Below are 13519 nucleotides of genomic sequence, written 5' to 3' on the forward strand. Positions count from 1 at the left end.
ATAAAACAGAGCTATGTTTCACAAAAAGACTCAATAATGTCATGGAGGATATGCTGGCAGAAGACAAATGACAGGGAAAGCTCTCCTAGCTCTCTTATGTATTGATTTTTATCAGATCCCAGGATACTACAAGGACTCCTCAGTGAGATGTAAGGCCACTCAAAGGAGACGAGCCTAACAACTCATATAGGAAAATTTTCCTCATCTCAATCATAAGTGGGAGGCGGGGGGAGGAGGGGAGAGGAGGAGAATGAATAAAAGTGCAGCCAGTCCTAGAAAGGGAGGCCAATCAATATAATGATTCAATAAAATTTCAAAGGATACAAGATGAAAAATGCTATCCATATCCAGAGAGAGAATTTGATGAATTTTGAGTGCAGAATGAAGCATACTTTTTTTCATTTCCTTTGTTTCTTACCTTTTATTGGGGGGTGGGGTGCAAAATAGTTAATACAGAATGTTTTGCATGTTTTGCATGACTTCACATGCATAATTGAAATACTGATTGCCTTCTCAATGGGTACGAGAGAAGCAGAAGGGAGGGAAAAAATTGGAATTGAAAACAAACAAACAAAAATCCTATAAATAAACACATGGGGGCTTTAGGAGGGAGCCTGGGGAGAGCCAGAAGAAGGAAGGAGTGAGAAAGGAAGATTTAAGATGAAATCAAATTTCTTGCTTTCACCAGCCTGCAGAATTAACCACATGGAAAGTGTTTGCTAACCTGTTTGACTTCAAAAGATACAGTCTGTGTTTCTTCCTCTTCCTCCTCATCTTTATCCATCTGCTCATAAAACTCAAATAAGTCTGCAGGGACATCTGATTTATTCTGATTATCTGTTGCCTGTGATGTGGAGGGTCCACTGCCTCCTTCACTGGTTTTGGAAATCTGCAAGGGAAAGGCAGAACTAGGAGTTGTAGTATAGGGGAGAACTAAGGGATACAGTTAGAATTAGATTCAGGAAAAAATTTCCCCACTCTCAAAAGTTTTCCAGAAACCCAACATACAGCAGATTTGCTTGTAAAGGTTTCAGTGATGAGCTCAGTTTCTTCCCCCTCAGCATTCCTCAGGCGGCATTCTCGAATCACTTGGTCCTGGAGAAGTTCTTTAATGACATCTGGGTGAGAGCTTTCCACAAAGTACCTGCAGGGAAGGAAGGGTGGGTAAAAGGAGTAAAAGGAGGGGTGGATATTGATTTAGCTGATCATTGGGGACCTTTCCATTTTGAACATTCTGTGCTACAAAAATGTTTTGGTCGCTGAACTCTCACACTCCCCTGCATTCAGTTGAAAAATCTGATTATTCCCAGACAATGGGTCCCCACTTTGATTCTAGTTTATTATCACAAAAACCACTCAGCTAACCAACTCTAGGAATGATGGCAAAATAAATGACACTTCAGGAAACTGAAGAATGGGAACTCTTCTTGCCAAGAACTTCAGGACATTCCCTAACTGGAGGGGAAAGTAAAAACTGAAACCTTGGGCACTGGTCAGTAAATTTCAATTCCCTCTCTCCTGCCTTGGGCCCTTAACTTCTTCTTACCTGTTGTGCTTCAGCACTAGCTTGACTTTTCCATAGCTGACAGTACACAACTGAAATTAACAACAAAACCAAAGACAAATTAGGACAAACAGATTTCAGGAAAACATTAACATATCGAGGCCTGGGGTACATCAATCTTGCAAATCCATTAGTTTTTTTAATAAAGTCTACTAGAACCTTTTGTTTTTTACACCTCAATCATTTTCCAATAAATGACCGCCTTAAATTGAACCCTCTCTTTTAACGAACTTAAAAAAATTAGCCAACAACAAAAAGAGGCTTCTTTTTAAAAAGTAAAATTTTATTGATCTTTTTTTATATTACTAAAGTTTTTCCCTTCTGCTCCAAGTGAGCTATCTCGTAACAAATAGTATTTTTTATAAGGCAAAAAAGGGAAAAAAAATCAGCACAACTGATCAATATACTGAAAGTCTGAAAATATGTGCAATGTCCAACACTTGTGAACCCTTCTCCTTTGAAAAGGAGTAGAAGTATTTTCTCATATCTCTTCTTTTGAGTCATGCTTAGTTTTTGTAATTTTGCAAATTCACATTTGATTTTATTTACGTCTTTGATTACTCCATTACACTGTTGTAGTCATTGTGTATATAATTTCTGGGTTCTTTTTAGCTGTTTTCATTTGGGCATCTACTTTGCTTCTAATTCTTTTCTATCACAAAAAAATGCTGCTATATATATATATATATATACATATATATATATGTATGTATGTATGTATATATGAAGACTTTCTTATCATCAATAGCCTCTTTGGGGTATAAGCCTCATAACAGAATCTTGGACAAAAGTATGGACATTTTAGTCACTTTATTTGCACAGTTCCAAATTACTTGCTCTTGCAGTGAGGGGGCTTAGATATTATGGTCATTTTATTTGCATAATTCCCAATTCTTTTCTAAAATGGCTGCACTGATTCAGAACTCCACCAACAATGCATTTATGCCTCTCTTTTCACAGTCCCTCTAACCAACTATTCTTGTCTTCTATCATCTCTGCCATTTTGCAAGGTATGAAATTTCACTTCCAAGCTGCTTTGATGTGCATTCTTTTACCAGTGATATAGAATAGTCTTTCATATGGTTGCTTATAGTTTGTTAATGGCAAAACCAGGATACTAAAAGGTCTCAGAAGAATATTAATATTGACTGTGAGACACAGGAAACATTAGCATAGGACTATTCAGCACAGTGTGCCCCATCAAAGGTGCTATGGTCTAGGAGCAAAGGAGAATTGCAGAAGTTCAAAAGAAATGTGAGACGGGCAAATATAAAGATCCCTCTACCCTAAATGTTCAAATGGGTTATTTGTGCCCAAACCGTGGGAAATCTTATAAACTGGTATTGGTGTGATCAGCCCAAGTAAGACAAACCGTACACTGACCCTAAGATAGTGATGTCATTTTGGTTCTCTTCAAGTAAGAAAGCCAACCACCAATAGTATGTAAGTCTTTGTTTATATCCTTTGCCCCACAAAAAACGAAAACCATAACAAAAAAGACTTGACTATGGATAGGCAACATTTCCCATATGTGGTTTCACTACTGAAAGGGAAATGCATTTCATTAACTGTTGCAATTCTGTTTTTCCTTCTCTTTTGCTATCTCCTCTTTAAATGTTGCTAGGCCATCTCAGATTGCTATTCTGTCATGTGAATAACAAAATTATGTTTCAACAAATCAAGTCTCCTTGGCCAGCCGTGGGCTCTATGAGCACCTTAAAACATTAAAATCCTCCTGAAACCAATATGTCTGCTTTCCACAAGCTATTTTACTATATAGATGCATGGACACAGAATAACCCTATTAGAAACCTGTAATGAGCCAGAAGTCTTGTTCATTACCCAGACAACTTTGCTAAAAGTCTTGCTCAGGGAGCAGCTGGGTAGATCAGTGGATTGAGAACCAGGCCTAGAGACAGGAGGTCCTAGGTTCAAATCCAGCCTCAGACACTTCCCAGCTGTGTGATCCTGGGCAAGTCACTTGACCCCCATTGCCTAGCCCTTATCGCTCTTCTGCCTTGGAGCCAATACAGAGTATTGACTCCAAGATGGAAGGTAAGGATTTAAAAAGAAAAAAAAAGTCTTGCTCACTCCCAGACTCCTTCATGGTGCTCACTGGCTGATCTTGATGAGCTATCCATCACAAACTACCTCAAGCAATCTAAGCTAGATTAAAACAGTCTTGTGGTCAGCCTTGAAACATTCTGCTTCTGTGTTCCACCTATCCCTGAAAGGGACTACTTATTTTTTATCCTCAGATCACTTCCCTCATGGTGCCTAAGTTTAAATTGTAACTATCCTCCTAAGACCGTGAGCCCCATCATATTCAGCACTTTGGCTGCTTTGGCATCATGTCAGTAATTTTCCCTTTTAATAAATAATCTTTTTGCTTCTTCTGACTTGATTAGAGCTCCTCTTTATTTGAGGGCCAGCTTATTCAGTCGACACATTCATAAACTACAACTTTTTCAGTGATTCTCCACAAAAGAGGTATTCATCCTATTTTCAATTTTTTTTCCAATAGGTGCCTGTATACATACTTTAATAATCCCACTGATCTGTGCAATTTTGTTAATGTGGTTGTTCCCTCCAAAGATGCAATTATAATTCACTCATATATGCCCTGTTTAACTCCTGTCTAAGTCCTCCTATTAATTTGATACATGAGGTTATCAATGTACTCTGGGCTATCCTTAATTCCCATTTTAAAAAAATTAATATTTTTTTTGTCATCATCAAATATTTTTTCTCCTTTCTGCCTCTCCACTGGGTGGGGGGAGGGGAGAGGAAAAACAAAATCCTTGTAACAAATATGCATAGTCAAGCAAAACAAAGTCTCTGGCTGGTCAAGTCCAAAAATGTATGCCTCACTGTGCACATCAGTCCACCTATCATCATTCACCTCTAAAAGGAGAGAACAGGAGTACTTGCCTCAATTTTGACTGTCTAAAGTAACCCCTGGAGTATATATATATACATCAGTTACCTGTTATTCTTACCACATGACCAACTCCTATTCTTTTAAACTCATACATTTCTTTGAGTGTAGCCTTAACTCTAATTGATACAACAAGATTGTAACTACTTGTTTATAATGCGTTTCAATAAACTCATGCCAACTAGCACTTTTCCACTGGATAAAAATTAATATTTAATTCTTTGGAGTCTCTGATACTCCCATGTCTCATAACCATATGTCACCAAGAGAAGAGTGATGCTAAAAAAATGAACCATAGTTAGATGAAGAGATTTACTGACATCCAGCTTGAAAAGAAAGATACTAGGAGTAGACTTTCTCAACCTTGAGATTTACTTGTTAGCTAACTACAAGTTCAAAGATTCAAGGTTCAAATTTTTAGAGAGAAAATATTTCCTGATTCCAAGAGCTCCTTGGAGAAAGTTCCTATGCAACATCCTAATTGATATGAAATCTCAAAGCTGAAGCACATTAATTCTAAAACTTTATTATATTTCAAAGAAAAATAATTTACAAAAGGGGGTCAAGGCAGGCTAGACTCCATGGAAGAGAATAAGTTTCCAAGGATATGTGTTTCTGACTATCTTATGGGCAGGTAAATCTTAGAAAAACTATTTAGAATGTGAAATAGCCCTGCATGTAAGCAAAACAAAAAAGCCTTACCTTCTAACTTAAATTCAATACTAAGTATTGGTTCTGAGACAAAAGAGCAGTAAGGGCTAGGCAAATGGGGTTAAGTGACTTGCCCAGGGTCACACAGCTAGAAGTGTCTGAGGCCAGAGTGGAACCCAGAACCTCTCATCTCCAGGGCTGGCTCTCTAATCAATGCATCACTTGTATGTAATTTTAAAAATATTCAAGACTACACACAATATATTTTTTAATTAGGAAGTAAAAGGATTGTGGTCCTTTGCTAGTATTATTGAACTACACTAGCTTAATCAAGGCAGGAAGCATCAGTAACAAGAGGAAATTGGTAGAGCATTTATGCTAACAGTCTTACAGCTCTAACTGCATAAAGGTTTATGCAATTATGGAAAAATTGGACAGCAGCACACAACAGCCCAGGAGGAACCTATAGCCAATTTCACGTAATAATAAGGAATAGACACAGGTTATTTAACTTGTGTGCAGAGTACTACTGGTAACCATACTTGTCACTATTATTCTGCCATGGCATATGTGGCTTTGAATAGTTTGGTACACAAGACATAAGAGAATAGGGAGGTACTTCCTTAGGATGTATGCAAGAAGTAGCCACTTACCCTCCTATAAGTCTGTTCTCTGGGAAAATGTGTGCATCTAATTTTTATTGTCAGTGGCAGCTGGGAGCTGGAACTGACCTTTTCTGGGACTTCACAAGCAGTTTACCAGTTGTGCTGGTACTACCATATACCAGTAATCATGAGAGAATGCAACTTGACCCATGTCAATTTCAAGAACACTCTTGAAATGTGGGGTTCCCATAATCAGAGAAGTAGCTCAAGTAGGCAAGTGGGTCCCTGACAACATAATGCTGGGATTTAGATTTTTAGTTTTGCTTTAGATACTCACTTGACTTAAAACTGGTATTTGGTTGCATGGGTAGGTAAAGAGACAAGATATTTAGTAATAACGACAAATGCATCTACAACCAAGAACAAATGTTTATTAAGTGCTAAAAGCATCAATTGATTATTAAAAATTCATAATTTGGCCCAGGGCAAATCTGGGGAATTGGTCCAATAACCCCATGTCCCTTTCAGGTCTCCACCTCCCACTCCCAACTTCAAGGGTGTCTAGTGTACTAATCTTGGCCAATACCTCTCTACCTTAGATCCAGAACTTTCTTTGTGCCCAAAGCTTCCTTATCCCAGGGCCCTATCATCTAAAAGTGACAGATTATAATAAGGTCAGCTGACACATTTATGTAGCATAAGTTCTGTGGTGTCCTACTAGACAACACAATACCAATCCCAGTTAAAACATACAGTATATCTATTTACTACCAAGCTCTGCCTTTCCTTCGAAATATTTTTTAGTTCTTCCCCTGTTTTTCTATCCCTCTTAATCTACTGTCTAAGCTTCTCATGTAAATTCCATGACAGGTCTTTCTGCCTCATCTGTCCTCTCCAAAAGACTGCCTCCTTCAAGAGAAGAATAGCTAACGTACTGGAAGAGTCCTGAGACAGAAGAAATTCTGACCAAGGTGATGAGGGAAGGTCTCAGTGAAAAGATGGCTATTAATTGAGCCTTGATGGATGGGTAGGAGACAGTTGGAGGTTAATGAAGCACATCCTGTGCAAATGTATAATACGATGTGAACAAATTCATGAAGGTAAGAAAACATGGAACATATCCAAGTGGTGATGGGGGAATGAGGTGTCCATAGAAGGGACAGTTAGACATGTGGGGCAGTGAACCTCTAAGCCTTTGAATATCAAGATAAAGAATCTAGAGCAGTGATTCCCAAAGTGGGCGCCACGCCCCCTGGTGGGTGCTGCAACGATCCAGGGGAAACGGTGATGGCCACAGGTACATTTGGGAGCAGTGAATAAATGTAAGGGGGCAGTGATAGTATGTGACAGGGGGTGCTAAGTAATATTTTTTCTGGAAAGGAGGTGGTAAGCCAAAAAAGTTTGGGAACCACTGGTCTAGACTTTAATTGGTAGGCAATAGATTTTTGAGCAATGGGAGAATCCATCAAATTGGTTTATTAGTAACAATAATATAGCAGCAGTGAAATGTAGAGTGGACTGGAGGAGTGAGAGACACTTTGGAGGTAAGAGAACCATGTAAGAGACTATTTATTAACAACAGTCCAAGAAAAAGTGATAGGATGCTATGAAGTCTGACCTTTACCTCATGTAACAGCTAATCTTGGTTTCTCAAAATAATCAATTCACTATTAATTCAGTAAACCATAATAATGAAGTACCCTAGAATCACATTACACAAAGAAGTAATTTTTGATGATGTCAAATCTAAATATGCCACAAGCCAAGAACAGTTTGAGAAATAGTAATTCTGACATTATTAATAAAGAAACACTCTATTTTGGAGGAAAGAAAGGGAGAAAGGCTAAAAATGCTATTTTGAAAAAGAAAGCTAGAATTTAGAATCAGAACAGATTACATTCAGATGACTTTAAAGAAATATATCAGAAGGTCAATAACCAAGAGCACTCTTGCCAAAGGGGATATGATCTTGTCATTATCTCCTGAGTCTTCCTCATTAACTTAGGGCTTTTGCTCACATCCGAGTGCCTTCTACACCAAAAAAACCCAGTAAATCTACCCACTGAATCACTTTATGTGAAAGCAGTCCCATGATCACTTCTCTTACACATGCAAAAAAACCCAACCAGGATCAGATAATCATTAAGGAGAACAAATAATGAAACAATTATCTCTCTCTTTTTAATAGAGAAGCAGGGGACTACAAAGGCAGTACAGTTATATACTCTGCCAGATATATTTACTGTGTCAGTTGGTTCTGTTTCTGTTTTTCTTTAAAAGGACAGGTTAAATTTCAGGGCAAGGTTGGGGCAGGTTTGCAGATAACCTGAAATGACTGTGATATTTTAAAAAAATGTATGAATAATTTAATTTTCTTAAAATCCATTTACCTCTTAGAATCAATACTGTGTATTGGTTCTCAGGCAGAAGACTATTAAGGACCAGGGATGAACCCCAGGCTTCCTGTCTCTAGGCCTGGCTCTCAATCCACTGAGCCACCTAGCTGTCCCCAACAATTTAATTTTAAGAACAGACTACTTTTCAAAAGTTGGTTGATTCTTAAATAACATAGCATTAGAATTCATAGTACATGATTGTGGGGATAACTTAAAATTAGTAAGTAGGATTAGAGGATCATATATTCACAGTTGAAAGGAACTTTCTAAGCCATCTAGTTGAATCTATTTATTTTACAGGTGAGGAAACTGAGGTCCAGAGATAGTAAGTGATAAGGTAGATAGTTCAAGGTCCTAAGTTAGTAATTGAGAGAGGAAGGATTTGAACCCAAGCAACTTTTAGATTCATTATAAAACATTTAGCAACTCTAAAATGTTACTAATGGAATCTGCAGAAGCCTCTGGTACTAGTTAAGGTATAGTCACTTGCCTTAATAAATTGCATGATTCCATCTGGAACACCGGTCTTGCTGAGCTTTTTGAGATATTCAGTAATGTCACTTGTCTGTAATCCAACACTAACAGCAGCATACAGGGAATAAGCAGTCAATTTGTATTCGTGAACATGGCTTGGTCTGCATACAGGCTCAGCAATAGCCACCAGGAAGTCTTGGGCATATTTGTAAACAGGAGAGAAGGCTTCTAGGAAAACATGGCCATCGGGAGCCTATGAAACACCAAGACAAATATGGCTATAATAACACAAGGAGAAGAGTTAAGAGTGCCTTCTATACGATAGCACTCAAACCACCATCACAACAGATAACTTGGATACATATAAACTGTATGTTTTAGGTTACACATTGAGACATCTTCCAACATAAAGGTTACTCCTAGAAACAATACTGAAACACAGGACAGAAAGAGAATGCCTCTCTCTTACATTATAAGAAACCCATACTAAGGCAATTCTTTTGTACCCAAAGCTACTGATAAGTTGGCTATCATTTTTAGCTATAGCATGCCCTTACCACTTACTCAGCTCTACCAACATTTCACGTACAAACTAAAGATTTCCTCATATCTTGAAGATTTCTTTGAAATACTACCACCTACATTATTTCTCTCTTCTCTGAATCACCATATGATATAAAGTTAAGACAGACAATTGATCATATCAGTGTATTCTATCTTAGACTGTTCTAATGATTTTGTATGTAAATACTATCGCCAGAATCAGATTATAAATAGCCAGCTGGCAGAGTCTATCATATACTTCCTTTGTATTTGCCAGAATGCTAGGCAAATAGCAGATAGTCTATACTTAATGATTTGGAACCCTTACCACCCAGAGTGGGCGGGAGGCATGGTCATCTTTTAGTGGCATCTGAAGTCTATAATCTTTAGCCCCATATTCATCCAATTTGGTTCCAGATTCATCCACTTGCTTCCCAGCTGCTGATGGAACTGCTTCCTGAGATTCATTCCCAGGGGCATCATCTTCATCATCATCTTCTTCTTCATAGTGTCTTTTCTTGGACTTTTTTTTATCTGTAAATACAGTCATAGTAGCTTTTGTCAGCCAGTTAATAAATATTTATTAAGTGCCTGCTATGTGCCAGGCACTATTAGTACTGGGAATATAAAAAGAGTCTATGCCCCAGGAGCTGACAATTTAATGGGGAAGATTATAAGCAGACATAGGAAAGGCACTATAATTAAAAGGGGCTGGGAAATGCTTTCTGTAGAACATGGAGTTTTAGTAGGGACTTGAAAGAAGCCAATAGGTATAGATGAAGTGAAAGAACATTCCAGGAATGGGGAACAGTCAGAGAAAATGCTTAGTGCAAAGAGATGGAGTGTCTTGTTTGAGTGTCACTGGATTAAATAATTTGTGACAAGAGTAAGATTTTAAAATCCTGGAAATGCAGAAAGGGAACTAGGTTATAAAATCTTTGAATACCAAACAAGATTTTTTGTATTTGATCCTAGAGGTGAAGGGAGTTACTGGAGTTTACTGAATAGGGAGGAGACAGGTCAGATCTATACTTTAGGAAATTCACTTTAGTGGCTGAATGGAGAAAAGACTGAAGTGGGGAGAGATACATAGACAGACCCACTAGCAGACTATTGCAGTAGTCTAAGAGTGACTTAATGAGGCCTGCACTTGAGTAATGACAATAATCAGAGATGTAGGGAAGCATTTTTTTTATTAATGTAGCTATATTGTCCAGGAGAAATCCCAACTTGCAATTCAAATGACACCATTATCAAGAATACTTCTTCCAAGTCATCATCTGGAAGTGGCATTCAGCCATGAGTAAAGCATATCCCAGCACTTTGCAAAACTGACAGATATCTAAAGTACAGAAATCCACAGATAAAACTTCAACACTGAATCTACAAATGACTGCCCAACGACCCTGTGCCAATAGGATGCACCTATGATTCCAGAATGAAGTAATAAGGAAAATATATGGGAATTAAAAAAAAAATTCTTGGAGCTCTTTTTGATGACCTCTTCTTTGCACACTCACTTTCCTATTTGTGTTTATTGCTCCTGCACCACTAAGATTTTAAAATCCTTTAAGGTATCAATTTTTGTATGCCTAGTAACTAGCAGTGTCTCAGACACAGAGGAACATTAAATAAATGTTTGTTAAATACATGTATTTGTACAGAAAGTACCTATCATAAAGTAAGAAATCAGCAAATGACTATGGACCAGTTGACTGATTTCTGGAAAACCATTCTCTGTTCTAAGTAATAGCTGATCTCTGCTCCCCTCTGTCTAATAAATACTCAATTATTGACTATTATGTTGTAGGAACTAGGCTATACTATGGGGATACACAGATCTATGAGAAGAAACAAATATTTACAAGAATATACAAAACAGACAAATGCTAAGTGGGGTAGGAGGATGCACTAGTATCTGGAAAAATCAGGAAAGGATTATCATAGTACTTGAACTGTCTTGAAGAACACTAGACATTCTGAGAGGCAAGTGAAGGTGGAGTACAGGCATGATGATTAGCTAGTGAAAAGGAAGAGAGAAATTAGATGGAATGTACTGTTTAAAGAACAAGAAGCTGGTCAGGTTGGTTAGATCAGGGACAATAGTTTAATAAGGCTAGAAAGGCACATAGTGAAGGATTTTAAAGGCCTAACACAAAAGTTTCTATTTGCTCTCAGAAGTAATAAGGGGTCAAGGGAGTTTATACTATTACTCCAGAAGGGGAGCCACTTAGCCAGAGTCATGGTTTAGGAAAAATCTCTATGACAGCAGTGTGGAGGATGGTCTGGGGATGGGAGAAACAGAATGCAAGGAGAGGGCAATTAGAGGCCAGTGATGAGAACTTGTACTTGGGTGATGTCTATGAGGGTGACAGGTACAAAAAACGCAAAACATTTTTGTGAAAGCAAAAAGAAGACGTGGCAATTAATTGGATGTGTGAAGTGAATCAGAGTGAGGGGTGAAGCATAACAACAGGGGTGGGAACCAAAGTGACTGAAAGAATGTGATACTTTTAAGAGATATTTGAGTCTGGAGTAAAGGATGACTTTTATTATGGGCATAACGGTTTTAAAATGCTTAAGGGACATTCAGTTCAAAAATCTGAATTGGCATCTGCAGGTCTGGAGTTCGGGGTCGAATCTGGGCTGGATGTACAAGGTATCCCAAAAGCCTCAGTGCCGTCTTTAAGTTATGAAAGCACTGGGATGGACTCTGTAAGGATCTGGGAGTCTTCAGCATAGAAATGAGGGTTAAATCCATGAGGCAAGAAGGGTGGGTGTGAGAGGAAGGCAGGGCAGAGACCCACACAGCTAGGAGACCAGAGAGTGAAGGAGGGCCCCAGAGGGGTAGCTCGGGGACGGTTTTCCTTTGGAGGGCCGGGGGCTCCCGAGGGACCTAGAGAGTGAGAGGTGCCCCAGGATGGCGTTCATGGAGCCCCTCCCCAGTTTCCAGTCTCACCACGGTCGGATTTGTCCTTCTTGCCCATGCTGGGAAGGGGTCGACAGCGGCTACAGCGGCGACGACAGGGACGACGCCTGGAGATAGCTGAGGATGATCTTTCCGAGGCGGAAAAAGTGTTCTACCTGCCCCGGTTCCTGGTCTGGAATAAACAGTTTTCGACTAAGAAAGCTTCCGGCTATGCAACAGGAAGCCCCGCCTCCCTAGAGGCGGAGGTGGCGCAAGGAGGACAATGAGGTTAGTTGTGGGCGGAACTTGAAATGTGACGACAACGGAAGTCCAGACTCTTCGGCGTTCCTCCTCTCTACCTTCGTCAATCTCTTTCGTTCCCTAGTCCAGTTCTCTTGTCTCTCCCCTCTGTGGCGCGTATTAGGAGCTTAATCAATAAATGTTGTTTGTTGACTGACTGCCTTCACCCACAGCTAGTGACCATGGTATTGACCCCTCCTTGGTGGCCTGCTTCTAGACTTTGGACTTGTTAGAACTCCGTTCTGTACATTTCTAGAGGAAAGGCCTGGTCCTGTTGCTGTTTTCTTGGTTTCTTGAGAATTGCGTCATTCCAAGCTCTCAGCCATAGCTGGAGACGCGCAGGCTTGCGGCGCTCCCAAGGTAGTCTGATCTAGGGCAAAGGCTGATGGCTGCCCCCTACACTGCAATAACTGCAAGTTCTTGATCTGACTTCGGTCTCAGTTGTCAACTAGATAGTAAGCTCCGCTATACGGAGCTGCCCTTGCAGAGTCCAGAGGAAACCTTTGAAGCCCCACTCTGTTTCCGAGGCCTGATCCACTTCACTACTGCTTGCTTCTGAGCCTTTTCCTTTCTCAATAAATCTACTGCTGGCACCGCAAACTGCTCCTCACTTTAGATTGCCACCCTTAGGTGAAGGTCTCTTCCTCTATCCACCCTTGGTCTGCAATCCGGGCAACAAGGCTGCTAGGTAGCACCTCTGTTCATCTCGGTGTCCCAGGGTAGCTCTGTCAATTCCTTTTGCCCTAGTCTCTTCCACGGTCCTGGAGGGCTCTGAACAGCTGTTTCTAGCTAGACCCTGTTACCTCTGTCTTGTCTTCTTATGCTGGGCTAGAAAAAAATGACTCACTTTTACTTGGATTTCTCCATCATGATTTGGTCTGCTGCATTTTCTAGATTTCTAGAGGGAATTTTTTTTGAGGAGGGAGCTTGGTTGTTTTACTTCCTGCTACTCCATCAGCTATGGTTATGATTGTTAAATGTGGAGGCATCATCTCCTTTTCTCTCTTTACTTCTCAGTTTGCCTGACACTTGTGATTTATAAACAGCCTATTTCCTCTCTGTTGTGTCTCTTCTCTTTCCCTTGCCTTGTCTCTGATCTCATGTTTTTACTCTCTCAATTTCTTTTAAATCCCTTTCATG

General features: G+C 39.5%; 1 protein-coding gene across 1 annotated transcript in view; it reads right to left on the bottom strand.

Annotated features, from left to right (window-relative positions):
* The window catches only part of ERCC3 (ERCC excision repair 3, TFIIH core complex helicase subunit), a 47412-nt gene extending 35158 nt beyond the window's left edge, over window positions 1-12254 (bottom strand). Inside the window, exons 1-6 of the mRNA XM_044669962.1 lie at window positions 12131-12254; window positions 9500-9705; window positions 8645-8881; window positions 1547-1596; window positions 1009-1144; window positions 725-889 (exon numbers count right to left, since the gene is read on the bottom strand). Of these exons, the coding sequence (XP_044525897.1) occupies window positions 725-889; window positions 1009-1144; window positions 1547-1596; window positions 8645-8881; window positions 9500-9705; window positions 12131-12158 (822 nt within the window). The 5' untranslated portion in view covers window positions 12159-12254. The remainder of the gene's footprint in view (window positions 1-724; window positions 890-1008; window positions 1145-1546; window positions 1597-8644; window positions 8882-9499; window positions 9706-12130) is intronic.
* Window positions 12255-13519: the final 1265 nt, after the last annotated feature.

Source organism: Gracilinanus agilis, chromosome 3 (assembly GCF_016433145.1).
Source record: "Gracilinanus agilis isolate LMUSP501 chromosome 3, AgileGrace, whole genome shotgun sequence".
Taxonomy (NCBI): Eukaryota; Metazoa; Chordata; class Mammalia; order Didelphimorphia; family Didelphidae; genus Gracilinanus; species Gracilinanus agilis.